The sequence below is a fragment of the Schistocerca gregaria genome, chromosome 1 (assembly GCF_023897955.1).
Source record: "Schistocerca gregaria isolate iqSchGreg1 chromosome 1, iqSchGreg1.2, whole genome shotgun sequence".
Classification (NCBI taxonomy): domain Eukaryota; kingdom Metazoa; phylum Arthropoda; class Insecta; order Orthoptera; family Acrididae; genus Schistocerca; species Schistocerca gregaria.
The window spans coordinates 1,011,764,411-1,011,778,127 of record NC_064920.1 but is presented as its reverse complement, the minus strand read 5'-3'; the positions used below and the strand labels follow the sequence as shown (position 1 = coordinate 1,011,778,127).

At 41.5% G+C, this 13,717-nt stretch overlaps 1 protein-coding gene across 1 annotated transcript in view; it reads left to right on the top strand.

Annotated features, from left to right (window-relative positions):
- Positions 1 to 240: 240 nt before the first annotated feature.
- Positions 241 to 13,717, top strand: part of LOC126278769 (cadherin-86C) — a 396,441-nt gene continuing 382,964 nt past the window's right edge. Inside the window, exon 1 of the mRNA XM_049979049.1 lies at positions 241 to 292. Within this exon, the coding sequence (XP_049835006.1) occupies positions 273 to 292 (20 nt within the window). The 5' untranslated portion in view covers positions 241 to 272. The remainder of the gene's footprint in view (positions 293 to 13,717) is intronic.

Below are 13,717 nucleotides of genomic sequence, written 5' to 3'. Positions count from 1 at the left end.
CCGTGACGCGGATACGGGACCCCCTGGCGCAGGTGCGTGCGGCCGCGTGCTCGTGAATCACCGCCCCCGCTGCCCCCACCCCCCTCTGCCGCCCCTTCCTTTGTTCCCATCCGCCCCCGCGTCGCTCTACCTTGGCGTCGGCGTCGGCGCGCAGGCGGCGTCCGTAGCAACCCTGAGCGGCGGGCCGGCGCCGACGCCGCCGAGCTGACCAGCGTCCAGACGCCACTGCCGCCGCGGCTGTCCGCGGACTGGGATGCCGAGCTGCCCGCACCATGGCCACACCTGCTGCACGGTGCGTACCTGCCCCGCTTTCTCTCCACGCACTCTGTTGTCACACTCGGGGGCCCAGCACTGCACGCATGCGACTGTAAACACGCTCCCGATCTATTAAACATGTAGTCTCCGGCCTTTGCAGTCACGACAGACTGTAAAATATCCAACAGCTCTGGGAGTAACTACCAGTGACACACAATACGTTAACAGCAATGTAAGCGAATTAGAGAGCAAAAACAACATGTTATGTGGCACCAGTAAACAAACACCCAATTCCTCAAAGTATTGTACTCTCATCTGTAAAACAGCTTAAAACGTCTGATTACTTTAAAGTGATTAATTTGTTGAATATTTGACGTCACGTATGTAAGAGAGAAAAACACTTTAGAAAAGGTTCACAATTTTGTTGGAGGTAGCTAAGTGTTCTCAGTATGAAACACTTAACGAATACAGCCCGTGCAACTTGCGCTCTGATTTGAACGGAGACAAATTTTTCATGCATCTCAATGTTTATGACGTGATATTTCTTGAAATATGCGTCTACAGTGATGTAATTTTGAAGACACAGTCAGTATTATAGATACTGTCTGGAAAGTGTGTTGCAAATAGAGTTACTTGTAAAAAACGTAATAAATTTAAACATCATGCTTGATGTTGAAGTTGTACTGCATAATAGACGAAAATGTAATAATTGATAAATCTTTTTCACTTTATTATTTCGGGAGTGGCAGTAGCGAGGAAAAGTTTCGACAAGACTTTACTTTCGTGTAAAATTAGCTGCAAGTCGCTAAGCGCTCTCATTACTGGGTATGTTCTGGATAATTTGTGCGTTGTGAATTCCGCTGCCTCAACACATATACACACTTTCTAACTGTAATACTTCCTTTAATGTGTTAAACCTTTTAACACAGGATTATACATTTTAATGAGTGGAATTTTTGAATTCGGTCAATAATTATATGAAACAATGAAAGTCAAAGTTTTGTTGCCCCTGCAAGCCTTTAGATAAGTAGTCTTCAATTGGTTCCGCGTGATCGTTCATGGGGCTAGTCGTTTAGTAATATAGTTTAGAGAGGAAGTGAAATATTACTTTCTCCTCAACACAGTCATTTCTTACGTGTTTAAATTCTAGTTATGATATCCGTACTCCGAAAAGTCTTAGCTTTTTGGACTGGTGGTTTTCCTGAGCAGCATTAACCAATTTTGTATTCCATTCATTCATTTTCACGGCAATACTTTGTGTTTCATTCTTTTTTTCGAGGAACTTATAAGTCGCTTTCGTAGCTTCTACAGGTGCTGTGTGAAATGTAGCAGCGCAACTACTACTCAACTGGGGTCGCACAGCTTTCCAGCACTTTCCTGGAACGATTATGATCACCGATATTGAGTTTCACGTACTGCCCAGTTTAAATATGACGCAGAGACTAAAACAGTTCCATTAGTGACCATTTTTTTTCGAAGGCGGCATACAGTGTCATCCGTGCCCTCTATAATCATTACAGGTTTGCAATTTTTTTTTTAACGGCTCATAATATTTGTCTTACGAGAAGTTCCTAGCAGAGGTTTAGTGATTGCGATAATTAACAGCATTTTCGCAATATTTTACCCCCTGTGCTGAATAAATCAGTGTTTACTGTTTTCAATAATTTCGTTCAAAAATTATCCTTTCGTAAGATCAGTGATTTCTATAAAGAACGTTCCGACGACTTCTCGACACTTGCTGTGTACTAGGGAATACTTTATTGGGAGCACTGATACTTTTATAATGGTGTGCACTATCATTATTTTTAGCATAGAAAGTCTGAAATCGCCGCATGGAAAGCTGACCAAATTTCAAAAGTTATTAATAGAAGAGTGCTTTTAGTGTCTATGGGTCTTCCGTACGTATTAATTAATACAAAACAACGGAAATAAGTCAGTTCTACAGGTATCTAGGAAACGATTGTTCTGGCTTCCAGCCAAAAGCACTTCACGTACTTAGAAACACAATTAATTTAAATACTTAGTAAAACTGAGAATACACACTAATTTATGGTTAGTAAAATCTACTTATCGCTTCATTACATGATATACGCACCTAATACATGTCAGAATCATGGAGGTGATTGCTTACTTGTTTACTTTACGTTTCTACTTTGCCAAAAAGCAGATGTAATTGCTGTAACCATTAGTTTTGTTTTAAAAACTGACAAAGGAAACTGTTATTTATCAAAAGTTGGTGTTTGGTACAATATTCAGAACTTTGTGTATGAAATAGCCAGCGCAATTAACTATTAATTCAGATCGATGTCGTAACGTGGTGGAACACCACAACGGGGAAATTACTGCCCATCGCATAGTCATCGATCCTTAAAGGATCTGTAATCCCAGTAAACCTCAAATGATATAATGACATGTAATGTTGTACGCTCAAGCATTTTCTGACGTAAGCATATGGTTGCAATTATCCAATTAACAGCGTCTGCACTCCACTCTCTCTGCCGATGTGAATTTATACAGGATTTTTTCCTTAACAGTTACTTTTAGATAACAATTTTGGACCAACGAATTTACTCGTGATGCCAGAATCGTTCTATGTTTACGCATCATATACGGTATTTACGGTAAGGGTCAGCGCCCCTCTTCGCTTTATTGTCTAATGAACTCCTAGGGCTGTCAGAAGACACAATTTCAGTAAACCTGTGGTAAGCACGAAGAAGAGACACATAACGAACTGTATAGTATTCACTATTTCGGGTAGCGCAATAATCGAGGCATTGCTGAAGTATGCGAGAGATCTTATTGAAGCCCTTCCTTTATTCTATAAATTCCTCCTGATGAATGGCGGTATAGTTGCGATTATTTTCCACGTCTGTCGACACTGCCTTCGCTGATGTTGTTGAGATGTGACAACAAACGTTGAATAGTAAGAAAATCGACTTTATTTTTAACTTCCCGAACCAAGATGGCAGCAATTCGTAGCGTAATGTGAATTTGTTTGCCTACCGCTGCGTCATCCATCCCGACACTCACTGCCTATTTCAGCGGTGATTATGGAAGAAGTTTCAATGATGATGTACAGTCTAAGATTTCCCAGCAGAACTGTTCTGTCAGAATGGGATTTTTGGGCATTCTAATGTAACTGACTGTAAATAATGAAAAATGTGAGGTCATTCACACGAGCACCAAAAAGAATCAGTTGAATTTCGGTCACACGATAAATCACACAAATCTAAAAGCTGTCAGTTCAAATAAATACCAAGAGATTACAATTGAGAACAACTTAAACTGGAACGATGACAAAGAAAATGTTGTCGGATAAATGAATCACTGGCTGCGTTTTATTGGCAGAAAAGTTAGAAGATACATAACCTCTAGGCCTGCTACAGAGATTGCCTTCACAAGGCTCGTACGTCCTCTTGTGGAATATTGTTGCGCTGTACAACTTAAACTGGAACGATGGCAAAGAAAATGTTGTGGGAAAAGTGAACCAAAGGCTGCGTTTTATTGGCAGAAAACTTAAAAGACCTCTGGGACTGCTACAGAGATTGGCTTCCCTAGGCTCGTACGTCCTCTTGTGGAGTATTGCTGCGCGGTATGGGACCCTTACCAAATAGTACTGACGGAGGATATCGAAAAAATTCAAAGAACGGCAGATCGTTTTGTATTATTGCAAACAGGGATGAGCGTATCACGGATACGACACACGAGTTGTGGTGGCTATCACGAAAACAAAGGCACTTTTTGTTGCGGAACGATCATTTTACGAAATTTCAATTACCAACTTTCTCTTCCAAATGCAAAAATATTGTTTTGAATCCCAAATATACAGGGAGCAATAATCAACGGATTAAAATATGCGAAATCAAAGCTCACACGCAAAGATGTGTGTTCGTTTTTCTTGCGCGCTGTTCCGGAATGGAACGGTAGAGAAACAGTCTGAGACAGTTCAGTGAACCCTCTGCTAGGCATTTAAGTGTAGTCATGTAGACGTAGACAGAAAACTACAAAACAAGACAGTCTTTTGACTAGTTTGCTGCTACTCGCAGTCCCTTCATCACAGGGTAACACCTAAACCTTACACCTCAATTGTTCCCTGCTTATACGTATTCTAATCAGTGATTTTCCTTAAAATTTTTGCTCACTACGGCTCCCTGTAGTACTATGGGAGTTATTCCCTGGTGTCGTTACACATATCCTATAATACTGTCCCTTCTTCTAGTTTTTTTTTTCACATATTTCTCTCCTCGACGATTCTATGGGGAATCTCCTCATTCTTTACCTCATCAGTCCACCTGATTTTCAACATTCTTCTGCAGTGGCACATCTCAAGCGCTTCATTTCTATTCAGTTTCGGTTTTCTCACAGTCCTCGTTTCACCTTCATACAACGCTGTTCTCAATTTACTTCTCAAATTAAAACTTTTATTCGGTCTTAGTAGACTAATTTTGGGGAGGAATGCCCTCTTTAGCTGTACTGATGTGCGTCATACTCGTTCTTGCTTTGTCCGCAGTGCCTTATTTTGCTTCCTAGTACACACAATACCTTCAGTTCTCCCATTCAGAGATACTCTATTTTATGTTTTTGTATTTCGACATAACTGTCGTCAAGGAAAGCGACTGAATACAATTTAAATTGTTTATTTGACACCACTAACGGTGGTCAAGCCAAAGTCACTAAAACAATAAAATTTTTAAAAGGTGACATTACTAGTTTCGACGCACTGGGTCGTCACTTTCAAATGTATCACTAACCTTGTTTTGTGCTAGCCCCAAATGGTAGTACATCGTCTTTATAAGATGTCATTAGCAGAACACAGTACGATTGCGTGCTGCGTTCTAGTTTTGGGCCTGCTGCGCGTCATAAGATTACGACATGAGAGCCTTTGTTTGCGAAATAATCCTTGCACCACTGTAGGACATAATGCAAGGGTATATAATACCTTTCATCCCGAAGCAGTTTTCATCCACACTGCATTAAGGCGTGAAATGACTGGTCAACCAAAAATTGTCATGACGTCTTTTGACCCATTTCTGCTGCCTTTTCTTCAGTTTACTGGTATTAGTGTAATTTTCATAATTTTTGAAAAAAGTCTGGTTGCAATTATTAATGTAGTTTTCCAAATTAGCGTTTACATTTGAAAATAACGACTCAGTGCATCGAAACTAGTAATGTAACCTTTCACAAAATTTATTGTTTTAGTGACTATGGCTTGATGATCGTTTGTGATCTCAAATAAACATTTTAATTTAAGTTTGCACCTAATCACACATCTACTGCTCCTCAATATTTTCGACTTTTTTTGCTTTACTATTCACATTCTATGTTAAATAGATCATTTCATTCAGCATCTCCTTCCAATATTTCCTTCATTGTTTCTTCGATGGGCAGTTTCATGAGTAGTGGAGAGACACCGCATTCTAGTTGCTAATCTCTTTTGGTTTTCCAAATTTGTCGTTCGCCCCCACTCAGTCCTTGCAAATATTGTCTATTACCAATCTTTCCCTACAGAGTAGATCTGTCTCCTTCGAATTACGTAAATATTGCACCAGAACATGATAGGGCTTTCTCAAAACCGACAAATATTTTCATCAGCAAGAGTGACGTTAGAACGGCCTCTCTGTTGCTTTTACCTTTTCTAAAGTCAACCTGATCGTCTTCTAACGTATCTTCAGTTTTCTTTTTTGTTTCGCTCTATATTTTTCTGCTCAGCTGCTTGGATGAATTAGCTAAAACACTGACTGTACGAAACTCCTCGCATTTAACAGCAGTTGCTATCTTTGGGATTATGTGGATGCTTTTTTCTGGGAGTCCGATGGTATGTTTCCAGGTCCATAGACCCTTAGCGTTAACCTGAATAATCGTTTGGTTGCACTTATTCCAATGATTTAACAAATCCTGTCTGCCTTGATTCATCACCAATCTTCCAAATCTCTTTCAAATTCTGACTCTAATTCTAGATTTCTCTGTCTACTCCAAACCGAACCTCATTTTTTCTTTAAGCACGTCAGAAAACATTCCACCCCCCTCCCTCCTCCAAGTCCCCTTCCCTCCCCCATCCCTTACCAGGGCCCCCGCCCCCGCCCACACACTCGTCTGTCTGCCTGTAAAAGTCATCGATGTACTTTTTCTGGCTACTCTCTACCTTCTCTACGTTTAACAATAAAATAATTTTTGCGCTCTTAATACTGACACTTTTGCTTTTAAATTCTCAGATTTTTTTGTGCTGAATCTATCTCGTCGACAACCATTTAGATTTCTTCCATTTCCCTTCATCCATATCACTTGCGACTTCTTGCACTTCCTATTTGATTTCATTTCTGAGTGACTTACGTTACTGTACTTCTTCATTTTCCTTAAAATTTTTGTGTCTCCGTCTCTCGTAGTTCAGTTGAAGTATTTCATCAGTTAGGCTTAATTATATTTATTTTTAAGTACTGGTCGCACATTATCGTGATTGACAAAGTGCCTGTCCCGGGTTCTTTGGCAGGCTTTCGTCTAATTTTCCTGATATTCAACACGAGTGGCTGGCATTGTCTAGGCTTCACTCTCCACTTGTAGTGGTGGAATGGAGTCGAGCTCTCGGCCGCAAGTTACATGTACATCGCGCGCCAACGTCCAACGGCTTTTCCGGTGCGGTTCTTTCTTTGCCACCTGCAACAGTCGTTCGCTGCAACACGGGAATCCAGGATCCGTTCACCTTGAGGCTTTCTTCTTTCTTGTTGAAACTATCCTCATGTTTGTGTATTTCGATATTTTCTCTGAAAAAGCGGGTGTGATAGCTCTCCTCCACAGCCAGAACTTGCGTGTCGGCGAATTTTATTATGTGGTCGGCCTCACACAGAGCGTACTCCGTCACAGCCGATTTCTCCACCTGCCCCAACCTGGAGTTCCACTTATGTTCTGTTCAAATGGTTCACATGGCTCTGAGCACTATGGGACTTAACTTCTGAGGTCGTCAGTCCCCTAGAACTTAGAACTACTTAAACCTAACTAACCTAAGGACATCAGACACATCCATGCCCAAGGCAGGATTCGAACCTGCGACCGTAGCGGTCGCTCGGTTCCAGACTGTAGCGCCTAGAACCTCTCGGCCACCTCGACCGTCAGTCATCGTAAAAAGTAAAGAACGTTTTATCTGACAAGCCACGCAATTTCCCCCTCACCCCCATCGCTGTCACCGCGCCATAGATTCTCTTAATCGTTAACAGTGAACAGAGACGGTGGTTTACTAATTAAGTCCAAAATTAATGATCCCAACAAATGTGAGGTTTGTAGAGTAATACAGTTTCTGAACGCAAAAAATTATTTCCTCTCTATCGAAATTTACAGACAGTTAAAGGAAACGATGGTGGAAAAGTGATAAATGAATCTTTAGTTCTAAAATAGGGGACGAAAGAATACTCATTATGAAGAACGAGCTGATCGGCCATCAGTTTTGGCTGACGAACTCAAATCAATGACTGAGGAAAACTACTTAAATTCGTCATAAATGATCCACCAAAGTTTGAGAAGAATAATATTGCCCATACCTAAAACAGTGGAGGAAACATCTTCTTTATTAAACGTTATTGAAGCTGTCAATGGCGCAGAAAGGAGTTCAATATGCAGTAACAAAACTGTTTGATCAGTTGCTCGATAACACAAAATGTCTGACAGCTAGCAAAGCAAGTTTTAAAAAAATAGTTTAAGTGTAGTTGCATGCGTAGGACTGAAAAATAGTGTGTTCATTAAAGTTAACAATAGACATGTCCACATATCCTATAAACTGGCTCCTTCCACATTATTTCGGCTAAAGAATCGTTCAAATGATCTGCGGAACACGTAACTAACAGGACAGAAGCTTCACTATTAGTGGATTGAGCTTGTGCTTTCCTTTCCGGCTGGCGAGGAATTTCGAACCACTTTGTTACTGGTAACGAGACCAGGATTTCACATCAAAGTCCAGAAATAAGTGTCGGTCTACGGAAAAGAATCATTCATGATCCCAACAAAACAAATAAAGCCACACATACACCGAGCAGCAAAAAAGACATGGCTACAGCGTTTTGGGATCGAAAGGGCGCCCTACTCATCAACTATATTCCTAAAAGAGAAACCATCACTGCAGTGGCCAACAGAACCTTCACTGGCTACGACGGGCCGTTAGAAACAAACGGCGTGGAATGCAGTCCAATTGCACTGTGCTTCTTAACGATAATGCTCGCCCGCATTTGCTACTTTAAGGAAAGATACTTTTGCAGTTTAATGGGGAAGTTATTGAATATCTGTCTTAGAGCCTGGACTTGGGCCCGACTGATTACTATATTTTACCCTAATTGAAAGATGTTTCGGACAGAAAGTATTACGGAAATGACAAAGAACTGCAAGAAGACGTTAGTGGCCGATGGATGGTTTAAATCACTCACAGGTAAGTGATAATGTGACGACAGCAACTGACAAAATAAATAAATTTGACAAACTGTGGAAACAGCGGCCGCCATGCGAAGAATATGGCAGCGAAACAGGTTAAGTCTCCTCTTTCAATATTAATCAATTAATATTACATCCAACCGCCAATTAAGGAGACAGTTCCTTTTCGTTTACTACTCTTATTTTGTCAGTAAAAATGTAGCAACAATCCAGCGTTTTTATTCCAGTCAAACATAAATCGATTTATGTCTGGTTAATGCAAGATAAAGGTAATTAGTATTTTAGGAGGCCATTTTTCCTTACATAATTTTTTTTCTTTTAAGGAAAGATTTTTACCGTACACCCAACTGTGTAATTGCTTTTCCCCTATTATCGGAACTAATTACTCCTCAAGTAATGATCTGACTGAAACATCGAATGTTTATCGTACTCTCAACTAAGTAACTACTTTGGATTCCTAGAGGATTTTCTAAGGGGGGGGGGGGAATGAAAGGTACGAAACTTATTTTATTATCAAATATCATATATCTTTGGGATAACTTGAAAAATAATTTACTCAACACTCTTTCTGATTTTTATGCTGAAAACGAATATTCTTTTTAATTATCTTTCCTTGCAAACACTCGCTGTCTTCGAATACCAGTGTTCCCCGATTCAATTTATTCTTGGGCTTTCCTAATTAAACGTACTGCTTGTTACCGTCACTTTTAACCTATTACACACTGTAGTAGATCTCTCCCAATTACAGCACTGGTGTCTCATTGAGTATTCCAAATAGACTAATTACAAGTTACTAGTGGATATTAGGAATAGCCCGTTAATTTTTTTCCAAATAAAAAGTAATGGTGGTCCTCACTGCCTACAACTAGAAAAGGTCAGCTCGCATACGGGGTAACTAAAACTGCTTCTATGTTGTACTCAGTATTATCAGCATTTTACAATTCCCCCTAACTTCATACTATACTTCGTACAAATTTTATACGAACTTCATGGAATACTGCCACCTGCATATTTTGAAAATACTAACCGTAGCATCTGTTTCACCATCAAAATACAAGAGTCTATTCCAGCACACAAAAGAACCTACCACTACAATACCAGAAAAACAGCCCATTCTCACTGGACGCTATGGGTCTTACAGATAGCTACTAATTCCAGATGACGCTCGAAACAATCACAGATCAAACGACTTTCCCTCCAACACATCTCCAAATTCGTTCGGGACGTACTTTATTTCGTGATTGATTAATGACCACTATTTTTCCCATAACATAGTATTCCTTGACTCGGATTAAATATTATATAATATGTATTTTAAATGATACAACAGTGAAAATGCAGTAAGCGATAAACTTTCTTCCCTTTCATCGTTTAGTTGTGGGTCAGCGAGAAGAAGTTTCCAAAAAGTTTGAAATTATGTGTAGAGATTGTTAAAAGTCGCTAGCGTTCTCATTATCAAATACTGGATGAGTATAGTCTGGGTAATTTTTGTGTTGTGAGTTACAGTGCCTCAAGAGATACACACTGATTTTTACTGTAATACTTGACTTGCTGGGTTAAACCTGTAACATAAGATTATAGCTGTTAATGAGCAGACTATGACAGCATTTTAAATTGTTCAGTTTTATACGTAATTGCATGAGGTACCGAAAATCAAATTTTTGTTGCTCCTGGAAGCTGTTAGATAGGCAACCTGCAACTGGGATTACGTTGCAGGTTAGCCTTTTAGTATTACACATTGCGCAACACAATTAGAGGCTCACTTTTTCGAAACCCCTTAATTGCTCCAATTGCGAGGCAGAAGCTTCAAATTTGGCTCATAGGTGCCTACAACCAACCTATATAATGGTGTAAAAGTGTGGCGTCCGCGACGTCACCCCCTGACCTGACTAAGCTCGATGTGTCGACACATGAGGAAAAAAAAATGCCGGACCTCATAACTTCTTGTGAGGTGTAAGGTGGGTTAATGATGTCACATTGGCACCGAATTTCACAAAAATTCTGCCCAACGCCACCTTGAATGCGTCACAGGACGGGAAGGTCATCACACCCCTTCTCTTGACGCCTCTCCGTTGGAGATCAAAACCGCGCCGCCCAGTGTTCGAATCGTGCGGTTTTTATGGACGGCCCAGAAAAACATTTCAGCCAAACCTCCGCTCGGAATTGACTCCAAAAGGCCTCAGCATCAGTGAAGCTATCCATTTCCTTCGGTGTTGATTTCCACACATTTCGCGGTCGAAAACGACAGTTCGCAGTGCAATGAGTAGCAGGACGACACTCTGGACAACCTTCGACGCTCCTGACACCCCCCAGATGACTCAACCGTCCCCTGAGGACATGATGGACCAGCAGCCCCACTGAACATGATAGCAGGCTTTCGGAGTGCAGTGCGACCGCCATTTTTGCTCTGATGTACAGGGTGGGACCACCAGGGACCGTTCGAAACCATTTGACGAAATTTGAACGGGATCCGAAGCAGCTCTCTGGCGCCCTCCTGTGGCGGGATCATTGGAGGGGGGAGATTGACAGATGTGTGAATAAAAGTGTCTCTCAGAGTTTGGCAACGCCATTTTTGCCATCGGCCCACCTTTTTTGAGCATTTTAAAAATGTACAGTCCGTGACAGGGTCATGGGCTCCTGGAAGCAGGATAGGCTGCTGCTCTAGCCCCAGCTACCGGGCATACAGAATAGGAGAGGTGTCGCTGGTGGTCTTTGTGCTCAACCAAAGTGCGTGGGTGACTAAGGGTATTGCCGAACTAGAGCACCTTAGAGGGACCCTTTGCCGATTTATTCACGCATGTGTCAATGTCTTACAACCCTGTGATCACGCCACAAGAGGGCGCGTAACAGGAGGGCTGATAAAACGTAAGCACCCTTTGTTGCTTTGGACCACGTTCAGACTTAGTCGAATGGTTTTTGATCAGTTACTATTGGTTCCACCCCATACACCAGAGCAAAAATTGCGATCATGCTGCGCTCCGAGGGGTGTAATCATATTCAAATGGACTGCTGGCATACGATGTCATTAGATAAGAGTTGAATCATCCGGGGGTGCCAACACTGTGACAGATTGTCAAGAACGTCGTCCTGTTGTTCATCGCACTGCGAAATGTCCTTTTGGACCGCGAAATGTTTGGGAATCAATGGCCCATGGAAAGGGGTGGTTTCGTTCACGCCGTTCATGCCACACCCTGGACTTTTCGTGTTGATTCTGAGCGATGGTGGGTATGAAATGATTTCCTCGGCCACTCCAGAAGAAAACCGTGTTATTTCATCTCCGGGCATCATGGTTCTGAGCTCCACCAGAGGTCTCAAGAGAAGGGGCGAAACGCGGTTAAGAGGAGGTGTGACGACCTTTCCATCGCGTGACATGTTCACGGTACCGATGGACAGAATTTTGATGAAATGTGGTGCCAGTTTGACATCGTTACCCACCTTACCCCTCATATGAACTTAAGCTCACCTTTTGCTCACTTGTGTGAAACCTTGCTGTTTAACGCGTCCCCGAGCCAGAGGGTGACGTTGCAGAGGCGCACTCTTTTTCATCATTACGGAGAAACATTGTAGGCACCATTCAGCCAAATTTCAGACTTATACGTCGCAAGGGATTATAATTAAATGGTTTCGAAAAAGTAACCCTTTAATTGTGTTACGCAAATGTAGATACTACACTGACCAACATACCCAGTCGACTCAAAACAAAAAAATTCATCTATCCTGAAAACCATCATTTTCGTTACCACAAACCGTAAAGACACACAGAACTGCGTATTTGCTTTTTATAACGATTGCTCACATATAGTAGCTGCCAATTGAGTTTACAGCGAGCTGCTTCGAAACCGTAGTCGTTCAACAGCGTCCATCGCGCTTATTCGAGAATTATTGTATCATTCATTAGCTCGGATAAGCAGGAAACTCCTTCCTTCGCTATAAATTTCGACAAAATTGCGACTTCTAATCAAGCTGCGGAGCTATGGGGTATCGTCTCAGTTGTGCGACTGGATTCGTGATTTCCTGTCAGGAAGGTGGCAGTTCGTAGTAATAGACGGCAAATCATCGAGTAAAACTGAAGTGATATCAGGTGTTCCCCAGGGAAGCGTCCTGGGACCGCTACTGTTCCTGATCTATATAAATGACCTGGGTGACAATCTGAGCAGTTCTCTTAGACTGTTCGCAGATGATGCTGTAATTTACCGTCTAGTAAGGTCATCCGAAGACCAGTATCAGCTGCAAAGCGATTTAGAAAAGATTGCTGTATGGTGTGTCAGGTGGCAGTTGACGCTAAATAACGAAAAGTGTGAGATGATCCACATGAGTTCCAAAAGAAATCCGTTGGAATTCGATTACTCGATAAATAGTACAATTCTCAAGGCTGTCAATTCAACTAAGTACCTGGGTGTTAAAATTACGAACAACTTCAGTTGGAAGGACCACATAGATAATATTGTCGGAAAGGCGAGCCAAAGGTTGCGTTTCATTGGCAGGACACTTAGAAGATGCAACAAGTCCACTAAAGAGACAGCTTACACTACACTCGTTCGTCCTCTGTTAGAATATTGCTGCGCGGTGTGGGATCCTTACCAGGTGGGATTGAAGGAGGACATCGAGAGGGTGCAAAGAAGGGCAGCTCGTTTTGTATTATCGCGTTATAGGGGAGAGAGTGTGGCAGATATGATACACGAGTTGGGATGGAAGTCATTACAGCATAGACGTTTTCCGTCGCGGGGAGACCTTTTTACGAAATTTCAGTCACCAACTTTCTCTTCCGAATGCGAAAATATTTTGTTGAGCCCAACCTACATAGGTAGGAATGATCATCAAAATCAAATAAGAGAAATCAGAGCTCGAACAGAAAGGTTTAGGTGTTCGTTTTTCCCGCTCGCTGTTCGGGAGTGGAATAGTAGAGAGATAGTATGATTGTGGTTCGATGAACCCTCTGCCAAGCACTTAAATGTGAATTGCAGAGTAGTCATGTAGATGTAGATGTAGATGTAGATAAAATAATATTTTTATATTAATTTAATAAGTATAAAAATTCAAAATTCACATAGTT